The sequence below is a fragment of the Zingiber officinale genome, chromosome 11A (genome assembly GCF_018446385.1).
Source record: "Zingiber officinale cultivar Zhangliang chromosome 11A, Zo_v1.1, whole genome shotgun sequence".
Lineage (NCBI taxonomy): Eukaryota > Viridiplantae > Streptophyta > Magnoliopsida > Zingiberales > Zingiberaceae > Zingiber > Zingiber officinale.
The window spans coordinates 65,518,437-65,533,433 of record NC_056006.1 but is presented as its reverse complement, the minus strand read 5'-3'; the positions used below and the strand labels follow the sequence as shown (position 1 = coordinate 65,533,433).

Sequence of the window (14,997 nt, the reverse complement as noted above, 5' to 3'; positions counted from 1 at the left end):
CTATAATATTAATGAATCTCCAAGAAGACTCTTCCCAGTAAAAAGCTATGAAAAACTCAAAACTGTATGCTAATTTATTAAAATAAATTGTCTCCTTTTTATTAAAAATATTAAATTTCTAATTTATATTTGAATTTTATCAGTAATAAGACAAACTAAAACTAAAATTGGGAGAGAAATTTGAATCTGAAACAAACACACGACAGTTTTGAACGAGAAACAAACTAGTTCTTGCTTGGCTTATTACATACTTAGGACATCACTCAAGTTACCACGAATTCAAAATTGATTAAAAAATAAAGAGTACAAGGCCTTTATATAGTTAATTATAAGAAAAAAAATCTAAACTCTAAACTGAAAAGATAAAAGATTAAATTTAAACCCTAAACTGAAAAGGTAAAAGACTAAATTGCTCTCAAGGTTATAAACAAATAATTTTAATAGATTATATAATATAAATTATATAATCTAATATCCCCCTCAAACTCACGATGTAAACTATCAGCAATCTGTAGCTTTGAAGGAATAAAAGATAATATAATGGTGTCAATCTGAAGATGGTGACGAGTAATGTGACAATCAATTTCAATATGTTTCGTCCGTTCATGAAAAACTGAATTGCACGTAATTTGAATAACACTCTGATTATCACAATATAACGGAGTAGGTTGATGAAGAGAAATATTCATATCCGCAAGCAACCAACGCAACCAAACTAACTCACAAGTAGTTGAGGCCATGACACGATACTCAGCTTCTGTGGAAGATCTAGAAATAATATCTTGCTTTTTACTCTTCCAAGAAATGAGGGAATCACCGAGAAAAATGCAGAAGCCAATGGTAGATTTGTGATCCGTAGGATCACCAGCCCAATCCGCATCAGAGTATGCACACAGCTCAAGAGATGAAGTAGAAGAAAATAAAAGGCTTTAAAATTGAGTGTCCCGAAGATACCTAAGAATACGAAGAACAGCAGCCTAATGAACTGTAGTTAGTGCAGCGACAAATTGACTAACCATATGAACAGCATACGCAATATCTGGACGAGTCACGATAAGATAAACTAAGCTTCCAACAATAGTTTTGTATAAACTATGATATGGCAAAGGTGAGCTATTAGATGGAGAATATCGAGCATTAGTTTCAATAGGAGTATCAACAATCCTATTATCAGTAAGATGAGCATGCTCAAACATATCAGATATATACTTTGACTGAGATAAAAGATAACCTTTCGGAGAATAAGCAACCTCATTGCCCAAAAAGTAACGTAGTATATCCAAGTCTTTCATAGCAAAACAATGAGACAACTCAGACTTCAAGGAAGCAATTCCGTCAGAATCATCGCCAGTAATAATCATGTCATCAACATATAATGATAAAAGAATACAACCTGCACTCGTACATCTGACAAACAATGCTGAATCATGATTACTAAGATGAAAACCAAACGAAGTAATCATTGTAGAGAACTTCTCAAACCAAGCACGAGGTGCTTGTTTGAGACCATAAAGCACTTTACGAAGCCTACAAACTTCACCAAGTTGGTGTGAAATACCAGGAGGAGGTGTCATATAAACTTCTTCATGAAGATCACCATTTTGAAATGCATTCTTGACATCCATCCGAGATATTCTTCATCGACAAACAGAAGCAACAACAATTAGAGTACGAACAGTCGTCCTTTTTACAATATGAGCAAATGTTTCCTCATAATCCATGTCATACTCCTGAGAATAACCTTTAGCAACAAGACAAGCTTTCTATCATTCGATAGATTCATCAGATTTAGTTTTGATCTTATATACCCAACGAGAACCAATGGTATGCTTTCCTAGTGACAATGGGACCAAATCCCATGTATGACTCTGATGCAAAGCAATTAGTTCCTCAGCCATAACACTATGCCAAAGTGGGTTACCAACAGCTTTTCTATAGGATACAAGCTCAGAAAGACAATGAATAGATGCAACAAATGAAGTAAAAGAATGAGAATAACAAGAGTAAGCAAAATCTGGTAGTTTAGTAGACTTACGAACATGAGTGGATTGATGACGGTGAAGAGAAAGATCATCCGCAATCGCAGGAAATGATTGGGTGGTGGTAGAAGGAGGAGCATGTGGAGCAGATATCTCGGGAACCAAAGTACTAGATTCAGTTGAGCTATCAGTAGGAGCTGTGGGTGAAGCTTCCTTAGTGTCGGTATTGAAAGGATCAATGCAAAGTAGATCTAACTTTGTCATATTATGCGAACTAGTAGGAATAGAAAAGAATGGAATATGTTCAAGAAACACAACATGATGAGAGACATATAATTTTTGACTAATAGGATCAAAGCATCGATATCTTTTTGACTAACACCATAACCCAGAAAGACACAGAGCATACCAAGAGGCTAACTTATTACGCTCTGCATGTGGACGAAGACAAAGCAAGTACAACCAAAAACACGCAAAGAGAAATATACAGGAGCATACCCATACAATTTTTCAAAAGGTAACAAACCTGAATTGTGTGAGGTTGGAATTCTATTAATGACATGAGCAACAGTAAGGATTGCTTCCCCCTAAAAGACACTAGAAACACTGGCAGACAATAAAAATGAACGGGTTGTTTCAACAACATGTCTATATTTCCGTTCAGCCACGCCATTTTGTTCAAGAGTATCTATACATGAAGTTTGATAAATAGTACCATCAGAAGTAAGTAAATGTGAAAATTGATTTGAAGTGTATTCATCCCCCAAATCACAATGAAAACACTTTATAACACTAGAATGTTGAGTTTTCACTAGAACTCTAAAGTTATTGAAAATTGTAAGATAATTGGACCTATGTTTCATAAGATAAACCCAAGAGTAACGAGTACAATCATCAATAAAGGAAACATAATACCTTGAACTCCCTTTTGTAGGAATAGGAGAGGGTTCTCACACATCAGAATGGATAATATCAAATGGAGCAGAAGAAAAAGAAAGACTTTTAGAAAATGGAAGGCAGAAAATTTGGCCAGTTTATAACCACTACAATCAGAAATATCAGAACCTTTTAAAGGTCCTAATACTCCTGTAGAAGCTAAAAACTATAAATGAGATGCTAAAACATGACCTAAACGGGAGTGCCACAAATAAAAATCAAAAGATGAACGACTCAAATGAAAAGATGATAATCCACACTTGAAGCTACAACTTCTGGTACTTTGAGTTGATCTAAAACATAGAGTCTTCCTTGCCTATAACCGGTCCCAATTAGCCTCTGAGATCGCGGGTCCTGAACATAACAATTGGATGAAGAAAAAGAAACTAGGTATCCAGACTCATATAATTGACTAACAAAAATAAGATTTAGAGTAAAACTTAGAATATAATAAACATTAGTTAGAGATAAAGAAGATGTAACAATTGAACAAATACCTACTAATGACATAGGAGTACCATCTGCAGTCACAATAGATATATATGAACTGGGAGAAAAAGAAATAAAAGATGACAAATTGGATAATATATGATGGGAGACACTAGAGTCCAAGATCTATAAGGACGAAGATATATCTGAAATACTAGACGATGACAAACCTATATGAGAAGAAGTTGACATGGCAGAGGGCTGTGAAGCAAGAAACTGTTAAAACTGCTCAAACATATACGAATCAGATTTCCATGAAGCATCTGCACGACCAGACATGATGACAAAATGAATAATTCTCAGAATAACCAAACTGTAAGGATACACATTTGTATAATCTGTAAAAATTGACGTCAGTGCTGAAATTAGTAGAAAAGGATATCAGTGATGAAATTGGCAACATAGGGTGTCAACACTAAAATCGGCAGAAAAGAACGTCGGCACCGAAATCGACAGCACAGGACATCGGTGCTGAAATTAGTAGACAGGGCGTCGATGCCGAAATCCACAGAAGCAGGCCAGAAAATAGATGACGACGCTAAAATATAGTGGCCGAAACATATAGATTGGGTTTTAGGTAAAAACTCCATACCAACATGTGAACCCTAAATAAGTATCATTTCCTATACCACAAGAAAACACCATGAGCAAGTTTAGGTAGAGTTCTAGGTTTCTTAAGCTTACAACTTATCATGGCCGAAACTTATCAAACATACATTGGGTTAAAAATTATCATTCAAGCTTGTGAACCTTAAACAACTTTCATAGCAAATATTTCAAGGAACAACATGAGCATAGTTGAATTAGGTTCTAAGTTTCCTAGACCCTTAAACATGATATGGCCGAAACTTGTAGGACTTAAAGCTAGGGTTCAAGTGTCCTAAAAGCATGAGAACCTTAAACAACTTTCATAGCAAATATTTCAAGGAACAACATGAGCATAGTTGAGTTAGGTTCTAAGTTTCCTAGGCCCTTAAACATGATATGGCCGAAACTTGTAGGACTTAAAGCTAGGGTTCAAGTGTCCTAAAAGCATGAGAACCTTAAATAACTTTCATAGCAAATATTTCAAGGAACAACATGAGCATAGTTGAGTTAGATTCTAAGTTTCCTAGGCCCTTAAATATGATATGGCCGAAACTTGTAGAACTTAAAGCTAGGGTTCAAGTGTCCTAAAAGCATGAGAACCTTAAACAACTTTCATAGCAAATATTTCAAGGAACAACATGAGCATAGTTGAGTTAGGTTCTAAGCTTCCTAGGTCTTAAAACCTTGTGTGGCCGAAAGTTGTAGGGCATGTAACCAAATTTCCATGCAAAAAACAAACATAAGAACATTAAGTTAGTTTCATATCATTTCATCAAGAAGGTCATGAGCATCTTAGACTTGTTTTAAACTCTCCGAGGCCTCAAATCTAAACATGGCCGAACCTTCATAGACATGAAATAGAGTTCAACTCAACATACAATCATGGGCATATCATAATAACTTCATATCTTATCTTAGGGAAATCATGGCATGCTTAGTTTTAAGTTAAAGCTCTCCTAGGCCCTTAGTTCTACCATGGCCGAATATTCATGAGCATGAAAATGAAGTTCCAATCAACATAACAAGTAGGAGAAAATGTTAACAATACCATTATCATAGGGCACCTATCATAAGAACAAAGGAGCATGTTTTAGTTTGAGGCTTAAGCTTACCTAATTCTTTTGTTCATGCTTGGCCGAAAGTCTAGGATCATGAATCTAAGTTCTAACTAAACATTCTAGCATAGAAACATGAAATAAATCCCTACCATAAAATACATATTACAAGAAACATATTGAGCATGTTGAAATTTAGATCTTTACATTCCCTAGGTCCTTCCTTTGGTCTTATCTTGGCCGAAATTCTTCATGAGGTTTTCTTAGATTTTTATGTAACCGAATCTTCATAGAACACACAAAATCTATTGTACCACAGGTGAGGGAAACTTACATCCTTTCGCTTGTGATTTTTTTCTTAAGGAGAAAAGTATCCTAAGTGCCAAGGAAGGGAAAGCTTCTTCTTCTTGTACCTCCTTTTGTTTCCTTTGCTTGGAAGGGCTAGGACTTGAGGGCTTCTTCACGGAAATTAGTTTTCTTGGAGAAGAACTTAACTTAGCTATTAGAATGAGGAGAGGGAAAGGTTCTTGGTTCGGTGAGGAATGAAGAAGGAAGAAGGAGGAAGAGAGAAAAGGACTTACTCTCTTGTTTTTCTTCTCCCAAATCTATTTATTCCTTTGTTCAATGAAACATGTCTTCATTTATTCCCTCAACTCTTCTTCTCCATCATTCCTTTAATTCCCACGAAAATTGAGAGAGGGAGGGAAGTAGGCAATTCCTCTTTTGCTTGCTCCTTTTCTTAACCAAGAGGAAAAGAAGGTAAGTCACTTGGTTTTCTCTTGCTCTTTTGTTTAATTTTCTTTTATTTCCTTCTCACCTTTAATTAAATTTTTCATTCCTTTCCATCCAAATATTACTCCTTATCCTAGTGGTTATCATGCATCAATTTATCTCCATCATTTGTGGGAGGTTCAAGGTTCAATCCTTGACCTCACCTCTTCTTATTCTATATTTTTGTTTTTTATTTTCCCTTTTCTCTTATTCTTTTCATTTCTATGCTCTAAGGAAAAATAATATTCATGTACCTATCTTATAATTTCGTGGGTGTTACATCCACTGCCTGTTAAGTTATTAAAGCTGATTTTTATTGGAAATGATTATTATTAGCTGTCAATTATGTAGCAGATATTATTAGACTCTCTTTTCATAAAATGTACTTAGTTTTTCAAGGTAGACTTGTTCTCTTTTTATGTTTCATGGGTGTAATTCAAGAGGTGGGGTTTTTTTTAGAGTTTTTCACAATAGTAAAATTCCTCTGCTTGCTGTACATTTCTTTGTTATGTTCTCTGTTTCTTGGTTGTTTCCTTCACAAGTTTGGTTCTAGATCTTGGGCTAGCAGGAACTTGCTGTACAACTATTTTTGTTTCACATGGTATCAGAGCCATAAGGGTCATAGCGATTCGTAATTTTCGTGTGTTAACAACCCTTGGTGAAGGATTCAGCCGGTGCCTCAAATGGATCTAAGTGGTCGTGTTGGTGGGCTTGGTATTGAGTTCCTGAACCAGTCAAATTACAAGGTTTGGAGGAGTTGTATGGAGTCATATCTTGTTGGAGAAGATCTGTGGGATATTGTAAATGGAAACAATACCACATGTCCAGAAACCACGGCTGATAAATCGAACAATCTCAAGAAATGGAAGCAGTTAAATGCAAAGGCCGAGTTTGTCTTGAAGAGATCAATCATACCTAGCCTTTTGATCATATAGTAAGATGCAAATCTGCTCATGAGATATGGAAGACATTTGATAAGTTGTTCAATAAGAAGGATGAGGCTCGGTTGCAACACTTGGAAAATGATTTGACAAAAGCTACTCAAGGTAATCTGTCAATCTCAGAGTACTTCTTGAAAGTTAAGAATCTTTATTCGGAGATTTCCTTGTTAAATCCAGAGGAAGCTATCTCAGAAGCTTGAATTCGAAGAAATATTATTCATGGACTAAGACCATAATACATTCCATTCATAACATCAGTCCAAGGTTGGGCTCAACAACCATCCTTGGAGGAACTAGAGAGCCTATTATCATCCCAAGAATCCTTGGCCAAGCAAATGGCTGAAGTCTTTTTGAAGGAATTAGAAGGAGCTGCTCTTGTATCAAGGAAGAAGGATTATAGGGGGGGGGGGGTGGAAAATAACAAGGATTCAAATTTTGACACTGAAAAATATTATTCTCTAAATCAATCTGGTAGGAAAAGCATCAAGTGTTATCGGTGTGGAAAAATTGGTCATATAAAGGAGAATTGTTGGGTAAAGCTAAAGGAAGGTAATGTGGCTGGTACTGAACTAATTGAAGACGAAGAAGATTGGGGAAAATGCTTTATGGCTGAAAATAAGACTATGGATGCTATGAACTCAATCAATTTTGACAAGGATTGGATTGTTGACTCAGGCTGTGGGCATCATCTCATTGGGGACGACCGAAAATTCTCCAACATTCAACAATACAGTGGTCGCCAAGCTATTGTTATAGCTGATAATACAGTCCACCAAGTGAAAAATCAAGGCACGGTGATCATAAATGGGAAGCACCAGGACTCGATAATGCTTGAAATGTGTACCATGTTCCAGGCATGTGTAAGAATCTGTTTTCAGTGGCAAATGCTGTTAATGTTGGACATTTCGTGCTATTCGGACCCCATGATGTGAAGTTTCTTTGGAATATCAAGGAGTTGAAAGCTGATGTGGTTCACACTAGCAAGAGAGTAAATGATTTATTTGTTTTGTCTACTTCAAATTTGTATGTGGAAAAGATGAGTAGCAATGATAATCTCGCTATTTCGCATGCTAGACTTGGGCATGTCAACATGGAGAAATTAAAGGCTATGGTGAAGATGAAATTAGTTGATGGGCTGCCTCAATTAAATAACTTCAGCGAAGGTCATATATGTGAAGGATGTCAGTATGGGAAGGCACATCGACTTCCTTTCGAAAGATCAATATCAAAGTGTGAGGGTCTTCTTCAACTCATTCACAGTGACTTAATGGGTCCAACAAAGACTCCTTCCTTTCTAGTTATTCTTACATGCTAATCTTTATTGATGACTTTATGAGATTTACTTGGGTCTATTTTGTCAAGCGAAAGTTTGAAGTTATGAATAGATTCTTGCAATTCAAAAAGATAGTTGAAGCTGAACTTTGTACCAAGATAAAACAATTAAGGATAGATAGCAGAGGAGAGTTCACTTCAAATGAGTTCTCATCTTTTTGTTGTGAAAATGACATCAAAAGAGAGCTTTCTTGTGCTGAAACTCCTCAGCAAAATGGAGCGGCTGAGCGAAAGATTCGACATCTCACTGAGACTTGCAAGAGTTGGTTGCATGCAAAGAATTTGTCCAAGGCCTTTTGGGTAGAAGGAATGATGTGTGCAGCAAATGTTATCAACAGATTGCCTCAGTCTCCAACAAACAAGAAGTCTCCTTACGAGCTCATGTTTGGGAAGAAGCCAAATGTCAAGCATATGAGGGTGTTTGATTCCATTTGCTACGTCCATGTACCAGAATCTAAAAGGAGTAAATTAGATGCAAAGGCAAGGAAATGCATCTTTGTTGGATATGATGAAAGGGAAAAGGGCTGGAAGTTCTTGGATCCTACAAGTCATCGATTTGTAGTTTCAAGAGATGTCGTGTTTGATGAAGTTTCATGGTATTATGGAGTTGCACCTGTAAATGGAGATTCTAAAAGTTTTGAGCATAAATCAATAAATCTTTCATGTTCAATAAACAATATTTTTAGTTCTTCTTCATCGTCCCAGGAGGGACAACAAGGAAAAGAGGTCTTGAATCGATCTCAATCTCATCATCAACAAGAAGAACTTAAAGAGGAGCAAAGTGAAAGGGGGAGTTCAAATCAATCTCAAGCACAACAGGAAGAAGAAATTATTGATGTTGAAAATTCTCAAAGACCTTGGAGGAACATCACCAAACCAGCTCGCTATAGAGATGAGAACTTTATTAGTACCTATTCTTGCTTCTTTGCAGGCCCTGTTGATGATGATGAGCCATCATGCTATGAAGAAGCCAAAGAAATTGAAGAGTGGAAGTGTGCTATGGATGAAGAAATAGATGCTCTAAAAAAAATCAAACTTGGATGTTGGTTCCAAAGCCTGAAAATGTGGGACCTATCTCATGTAAATGAGTGTTTCGAGTTAAAAGAAAGGTTGATGGCAGTATCGACAGGTTCAAAGCAAGGCTAGTTGCTAGGGGTTTCTCTCAGAAATATGGAGAGGACAATGAAGAAACTTTTAGTCCAGTGGCTAAAATGATTTCTATTCGAATTATATTAGCCATGTCAGCCTCTTATAACTGGGAGTTGTGGCAGCTCGATGTGAGGAATGCTTTTTTTGTATGGAGAGCTCGATCGAGACATCTATATAGAGCAACCACCCGGGTATTTTTTTAGCGATCATTCCAATTATGTCTGCAAGCTTAAGAAGACTCTTTACGGTTTAAAGCAAGCTCCAAGGGCCTGGTAAGGAAAAATTTCTCAATATCTCCATTTCTGTGGGTACGAAGCTTCTAACTCAGATTCTAGCTTGTTTGTTAAATGTAAAGGAGACTTGCATGTGGTTGTTCTTTTATATGTAGATGACATAGTAATAACTGGAAACAATGAAAGAGAGATTGAGAAGCTACAAGATGAACTCTCTGTTCGCTTTGACATGAAAAGTTTGGGAGAACTTCGTCACCTTCTTGGCCTAGAAGTGGAAAATAGAGAAGATGGTATTTTTGTGTCTCAAAAAGGTTATGCCATGAAGTTGGTTGAGAGGTTTGGTTAGAAGAAAAGTAAAACTAGAATGACCCCGCTTGATTTAGAAACAAAACTCAGACGTGAAGAAAGTTCTCTTCTCCTAGATGCTCGGCCATATCGTGCACTTGTTGGTAGTCTCTTGTATCTAACCATTACAAGGCCGGATATCTCCTTTTCTGTTGGACTTATCAGCAGATTTCTTTCTTCTCCAAGGAAGGGTCACTTAGAAGCTGCAAAGAAGATTCTAAAGTATGTAAATGCAACTTAAGATATGGGACTTCTCTTTAAGAAGAATGCTGAATTTTCATTGATTGGGTATACAGATGCAGATTTTGGAGGTGACTTGGATGATCGAAGGTCTACTTCGGGCTATGTTTTCTTTTGTGGTGGTACTGCAGTTTCTTGGTGCAGTAAAAAAACAAGTTTTTGTTTCTCTCTCAACTATTGAGGCTGAATACAAAGTGGTTGCTCTTGCTACACAAGAAGGTGTTTGGCTTCAGAGACTCATTGAAGACTTGCATTTATCCATTGTCAAGCCAACTGTGATCTTCGGGGATAACCAGAGTGCTATCAAGCTGACAACGAATCCCGTATGTCATGCGAGAACAAAACATATCGAGTTGGAGCATCCCTTTATTCGAGAAAAGGTTCTTGACGGAACAATTTCACCATTAGAAGTACGGAGTCAAGAGAATATTGCTGATATCTTCACAAAGATACTTCCGAGAGCTGCATTTGAGTCTTTCTGCAAAAGACTTGGATTGGTTTGGAGTGTTAAGTTATTAAAACTGATTTTTATTAGAAATGATTATTATTAGCTATCAATTAGGTAGCAGATATTATTAGACTCTCTTTTCATAAAATGTACTTAGTTTTTCAAGGTAGACTTGTTCTCTTTTTATGCTTCATGGGTGTAATTCAAGAGGTAGGGGTTTTTTTAGAGTTTTTCACATTAGTAAAATTCCTCTGCTTGTTGTACGTTTCTTTGTTATGCTCTCTATTTCTTGGTTGTTTCCTTCACAAGTTTGGTTCTAGATCTTGGGTCAGCAGGAACTTGTTGTACAACTATTTTTGTTTCACACTGTCCCGACTGGGGTGACGGAGAGGAGTTGGATGATAGAGGCTGAGTCTGAGTATCCCTGGAAGACTGGGTGGTGGTCTGGGGCAGCAGAGCCGGACTCTCGAGGATCCGGATGTCGACCTTTTGGCCGTGGAGGCAGTGGTCGGGGAAGCCACAGATGAAGTAGAGGTGTGCCCTCTTCACCGAGATGAACTTGTCCAAACCTGTTTGGTAGATACGGATCGGTCTGCAGGAGCTGTGGAAATCATCCAGGCTCACCACCATCCCATTCATCCGCTCCTTGTCATACTCGAATACTGATCAAACAAGAACAAAAACGATAAGCTAGGTAGCTAGAAACATCAGAATATAATTCATGAAATCGATCGACGACACCCAAATATAATTAGAAAAAAGAGAATGGATCGAGGAAGAAATCATCAATCATTTATATAAAAGCAATCGATCATGATCATATAATACCGATAGTGTCTCCTACATGGAGAGTCTTGGAAGCAATCCACTCAGTGTAGTTGACGTACTGCTCCCACCCTTGCTCATCTCCAACTTGGTAAACCGATGCCTCGGACACGCACAAAACGCACACAAACACAGCCATCAGAAACCCTACCTTCCCCATGCATGGCCATAAACCCTAAGAAGGAGACAAACACCACGACGGTGACAACAAACGTCTTCTTATATATTGGTCGTTCTTCACCAACTCTGTTCTCTTTCTACTGGACCCTCTCACTATATATATAGGGAGGCACGGCCACATGGAAACCTGCCATGCATTTTTCTCGTGATCGAGTTGCATGCATGGCTATCGAGCGTCCATTGAGCTCGATGGATGGCTGGATTTCTTGGGTTCGAATTCACGAATTCATGAATCATGACCACTCCTGTGCTTCCAAAGGTATGTAGTTGCCATGGAGGGGCTTATCAAAATGCAGTAGACTTTAAATTAAAATGTCTCTATTTTCCACAATTTGATTAACATGAAATTAAGTACCTTTTTCAAAAAAAAAAAATTTGTTGTCAAAATATCCCCCTCTCTATATATATAAAAGAAGAAGGTACATATACTTTAAATTATTAGATCAATTAGTTATTTGGATGCATATTTAAAATTGTTATTTTATTATAATTTAGTCATTTGGTGGTTGGGTGCTAGCCTTAAAAAAAAAAAGATTTATAGGTTTGCATGATCAGTAGTACTGGTCTTTGTTGTGCGTGTTTATGCTTTTACAGAAAGAAAAACCGAGCAATTTCCCTTTATTGATAAATATAATTCACAAGGATTTCTCGTGAATATTGTTTATAAAAAATTTATAATCTCAGTTTATAAATATCAGACACATGTATAAGTTATTATATGAGCCTTACAAGACTTAGTCTGTTTAGAGTTGCATGAAAACATTTTAAAATTTTCTCTAATAGATGCTAATAAATTAAATTTTTATAAGGGCTTGAATAATTAAGTTTGAAGGCTCAACTCTTAGCACTTTAATTTGTTCTTATTGAGAGTAGTAAATTAACTGTAAAATATCCCAAGTGGGATGGTGAAGAGATTTATCCCTATCTCTTACCAAGGGAAATATTAATTCTATTGGAACCCGATAAGTATTAGATGGTAGATTATGAATGTGCATGGTATATTAAAATCGTGTCAAATGAATTATTAATATTATTTTCTCTATTTCTATTGCATACTCACGATACAAACAACACTAGCTAGGAACTAGGACAATTGACTATTTTGATTTTTTGTGTTTAAGTTAAAAAAAAATAATGTAAATTAATTGGTTATTTACCTCCTACCCTCTAATCGGTCAAGCAAGCCATCAATGATTCTACACTTCACTCCATTTCCAAAAAGGATATTATTTTTGTAACCATCACGAATGTCCTTCCCATCATCATATAATACATATATTTTAACATTGACAACCAATTGCGAGATGAGGACGCTAGTGAACAGATTGATCAGCTCGATCGATCGATTGAGTCTTTTCATATGCCCAGTGGAGCATATATATATATATATATAGATTGGCATAGACTCAGATCAGACCAGCTGCGTTTGATCTGGATACAATTTGGTCCAGATCAATCTGAACCATGCATGCTGAACTGATCAGTTGGCTGCGCTGAATGATCTCCTGCAGCTCTATATTATTATTATATGACATACCAAATAAATAAGGCAATGATTAAATTAATTAAAGGAAGGATCGAAGCTCTATATTAAATTTATTATTTTATATTTATTTGTAGGTGACTATTTTAGCGATCGATTCGAATCTAAGCTCAAGGTCACATGGTTTGAACTTTGAAGGAAATTAAGTAGTGGTTACGCCACTTCTCTTCTTCCTTCCATTCCTCGATCGCTCTTCTTAACAGCTCAAGCTGCTTCTTTTTGTTGATATATGAGAATTATACTCCACGGAGCTGTCAGCGTTCGCTGGGCCTCTCCACTCTGTCGTCGTGCTCTTCCTGTCGTGCCGCCGCCGAGCAGCTGCCCCGGCCGTCACCTCGTCGTGCGCCGGAGCTCTTGTCGCCCCGGACGTCACTGTGTTGGAGGCAACAGTGATAGGACGGAGGAGAGCGTGGTGGTGGTCATGGGTGCTACCGGCACGGGGAAGTCGAAACTAGCTGTGGAGCTGGCCATCGAGTTCGCCGGCGAGGTGGTGAACTCTGATAAGATTCAGGTCTACCGGGGACTCGACGTCGCGACTAACAAGATGCCCGTGGATGAGCGACGCGGCGTGGCGCACCATTTGCTGGGGGAGCTCGACCCAGAGGAAGGCGAGCTCGCGCCCGCAGCTTACCGGGAGTTGGCGGCGGGGGCCATCGCCGGTATCGCTGACCGCGGCCTACTTCCGGTGGTGACCGGCGGGTCGAACTCCTTCATCCATGCGGCCTTGGCTGGGAGCTTTGACCCGAGGCGGAGCCCGTTCGAGGCGGCCTGGGGGAAGCGGACGGGAAGGGAGGCGGCGCTGCGGTACCGTTGCTGCTTTCTGTGGGTAAACGTGGACGGCGCCGAGCTGGAAGAGCAGCTCGACCAGCGTGTGGGCGAGATGGTGGCGGGAGGAATGGTGGAGGAGCTGGGTCGGTACTTGGTCGAAGAGGCGGCGGCGGAGAAAGGCGAGTCGAGGCATCCGGGGCTAAGCAAGGCGATCGGGGTGGCTGAGTTCCGGGAGTACTTCCGGGGGAAGAGTCAGGGGACGGTGGCGGCGTACGAGGCGGCCGTCGAGGCCATCAAGGCAAACACGCGGCGACTCGCGAAGGAGCAAGTGCGGAAGATGGAGCGACTGAGGTGGATGGGGTGGCCGCTGCAGAAGCTCGACGCTACAGCAGCGGTGGCAGCTCGATTAGTGGGGTCCGTGGCGGAATCAGAGGCCGCGTGGGAGAGGGACGTGGCAGGGCCCGGTGTCGCAGCGGTGGAGCATTTCCTGAACACGACGCCCAGCTACACGCATTTACAATTTGAATCATCATTGAGTTTAATTTGGCTTCTCAACGAACACTAGTTATATTGTGATAATTAAGTTTGTTTGTTTACTTAATTAGTAATTTAGATTAATTGAACCATTGGGGTAAACAAATAATCTGAATCATCATTGTTTGTTTACAATTTGAATCATATATTGGGGTTTATGAATTCTCCGACTAATTAAGTGTGATTACATTCATTATTTTATATAAATAGGGCATCACAAGCCATGGTAAAAGGAAGCTGCTGACACTATTCTACTTCATCTATTTCAATTTTTTTTTTTTTAAACTCAACACTGATTTGACAGGAGTCATGTTGGCCCGTTGACGGATGTTATGTTCATGCACAAAAGCTGTTCGATCGGATAGAGGGAAGCTCTATCGGATTCAGACATACTTGTTGGAAGGATGTGGTTTAGCAATGGAATAATAATACCCAATTGACATCATCTCAATGACACTGTTTGTGGGAACTCGAGCGAGGACGTTGCCAAAAACGTTAAGAATTCTCGAACACCATCTCTTGGTGGCCGGCGATAACGAGGGGCCAACGTTACGTTGTATTTCTGCCACTGGAACAAAAAAAAAAAAACCAAATAAGACAGCACCGAGTAGAACAGATTCGGACTTGGAGAACTACTTGCA

The 14,997-nt window shown here is 38.6% G+C and overlaps 2 protein-coding genes across 2 annotated transcripts; one reads left to right on the top strand and one right to left on the bottom strand.

Moving 5' to 3' along the window:
- Positions 1-10,788: 10,788 nt before the first annotated feature.
- On the bottom strand, positions 10,789-11,491 carry LOC122031425 (mavicyanin-like). Its single transcript, XM_042590544.1, has 2 exons — positions 11,335-11,491; positions 10,789-11,168 (listed from the first exon to the last, which is right to left on the bottom strand). Exons 1-2 carry the CDS (start codon positions 11,489-11,491, stop codon positions 10,789-10,791), a joined length of 537 nt encoding a protein of 178 aa, XP_042446478.1.
- A 1,649-nt stretch (positions 11,492-13,140) lies between these two features.
- Positions 13,141-14,563, top strand: LOC122031994 (adenylate isopentenyltransferase-like). The gene has a single exon (XM_042591236.1). It carries the CDS (start codon positions 13,284-13,286, stop codon positions 14,385-14,387), a length of 1,104 nt encoding a protein of 367 aa, XP_042447170.1. The 5' UTR covers positions 13,141-13,283; the 3' UTR covers positions 14,388-14,563.
- The last annotated feature ends 434 nt before the right edge of the window (positions 14,564-14,997 follow it).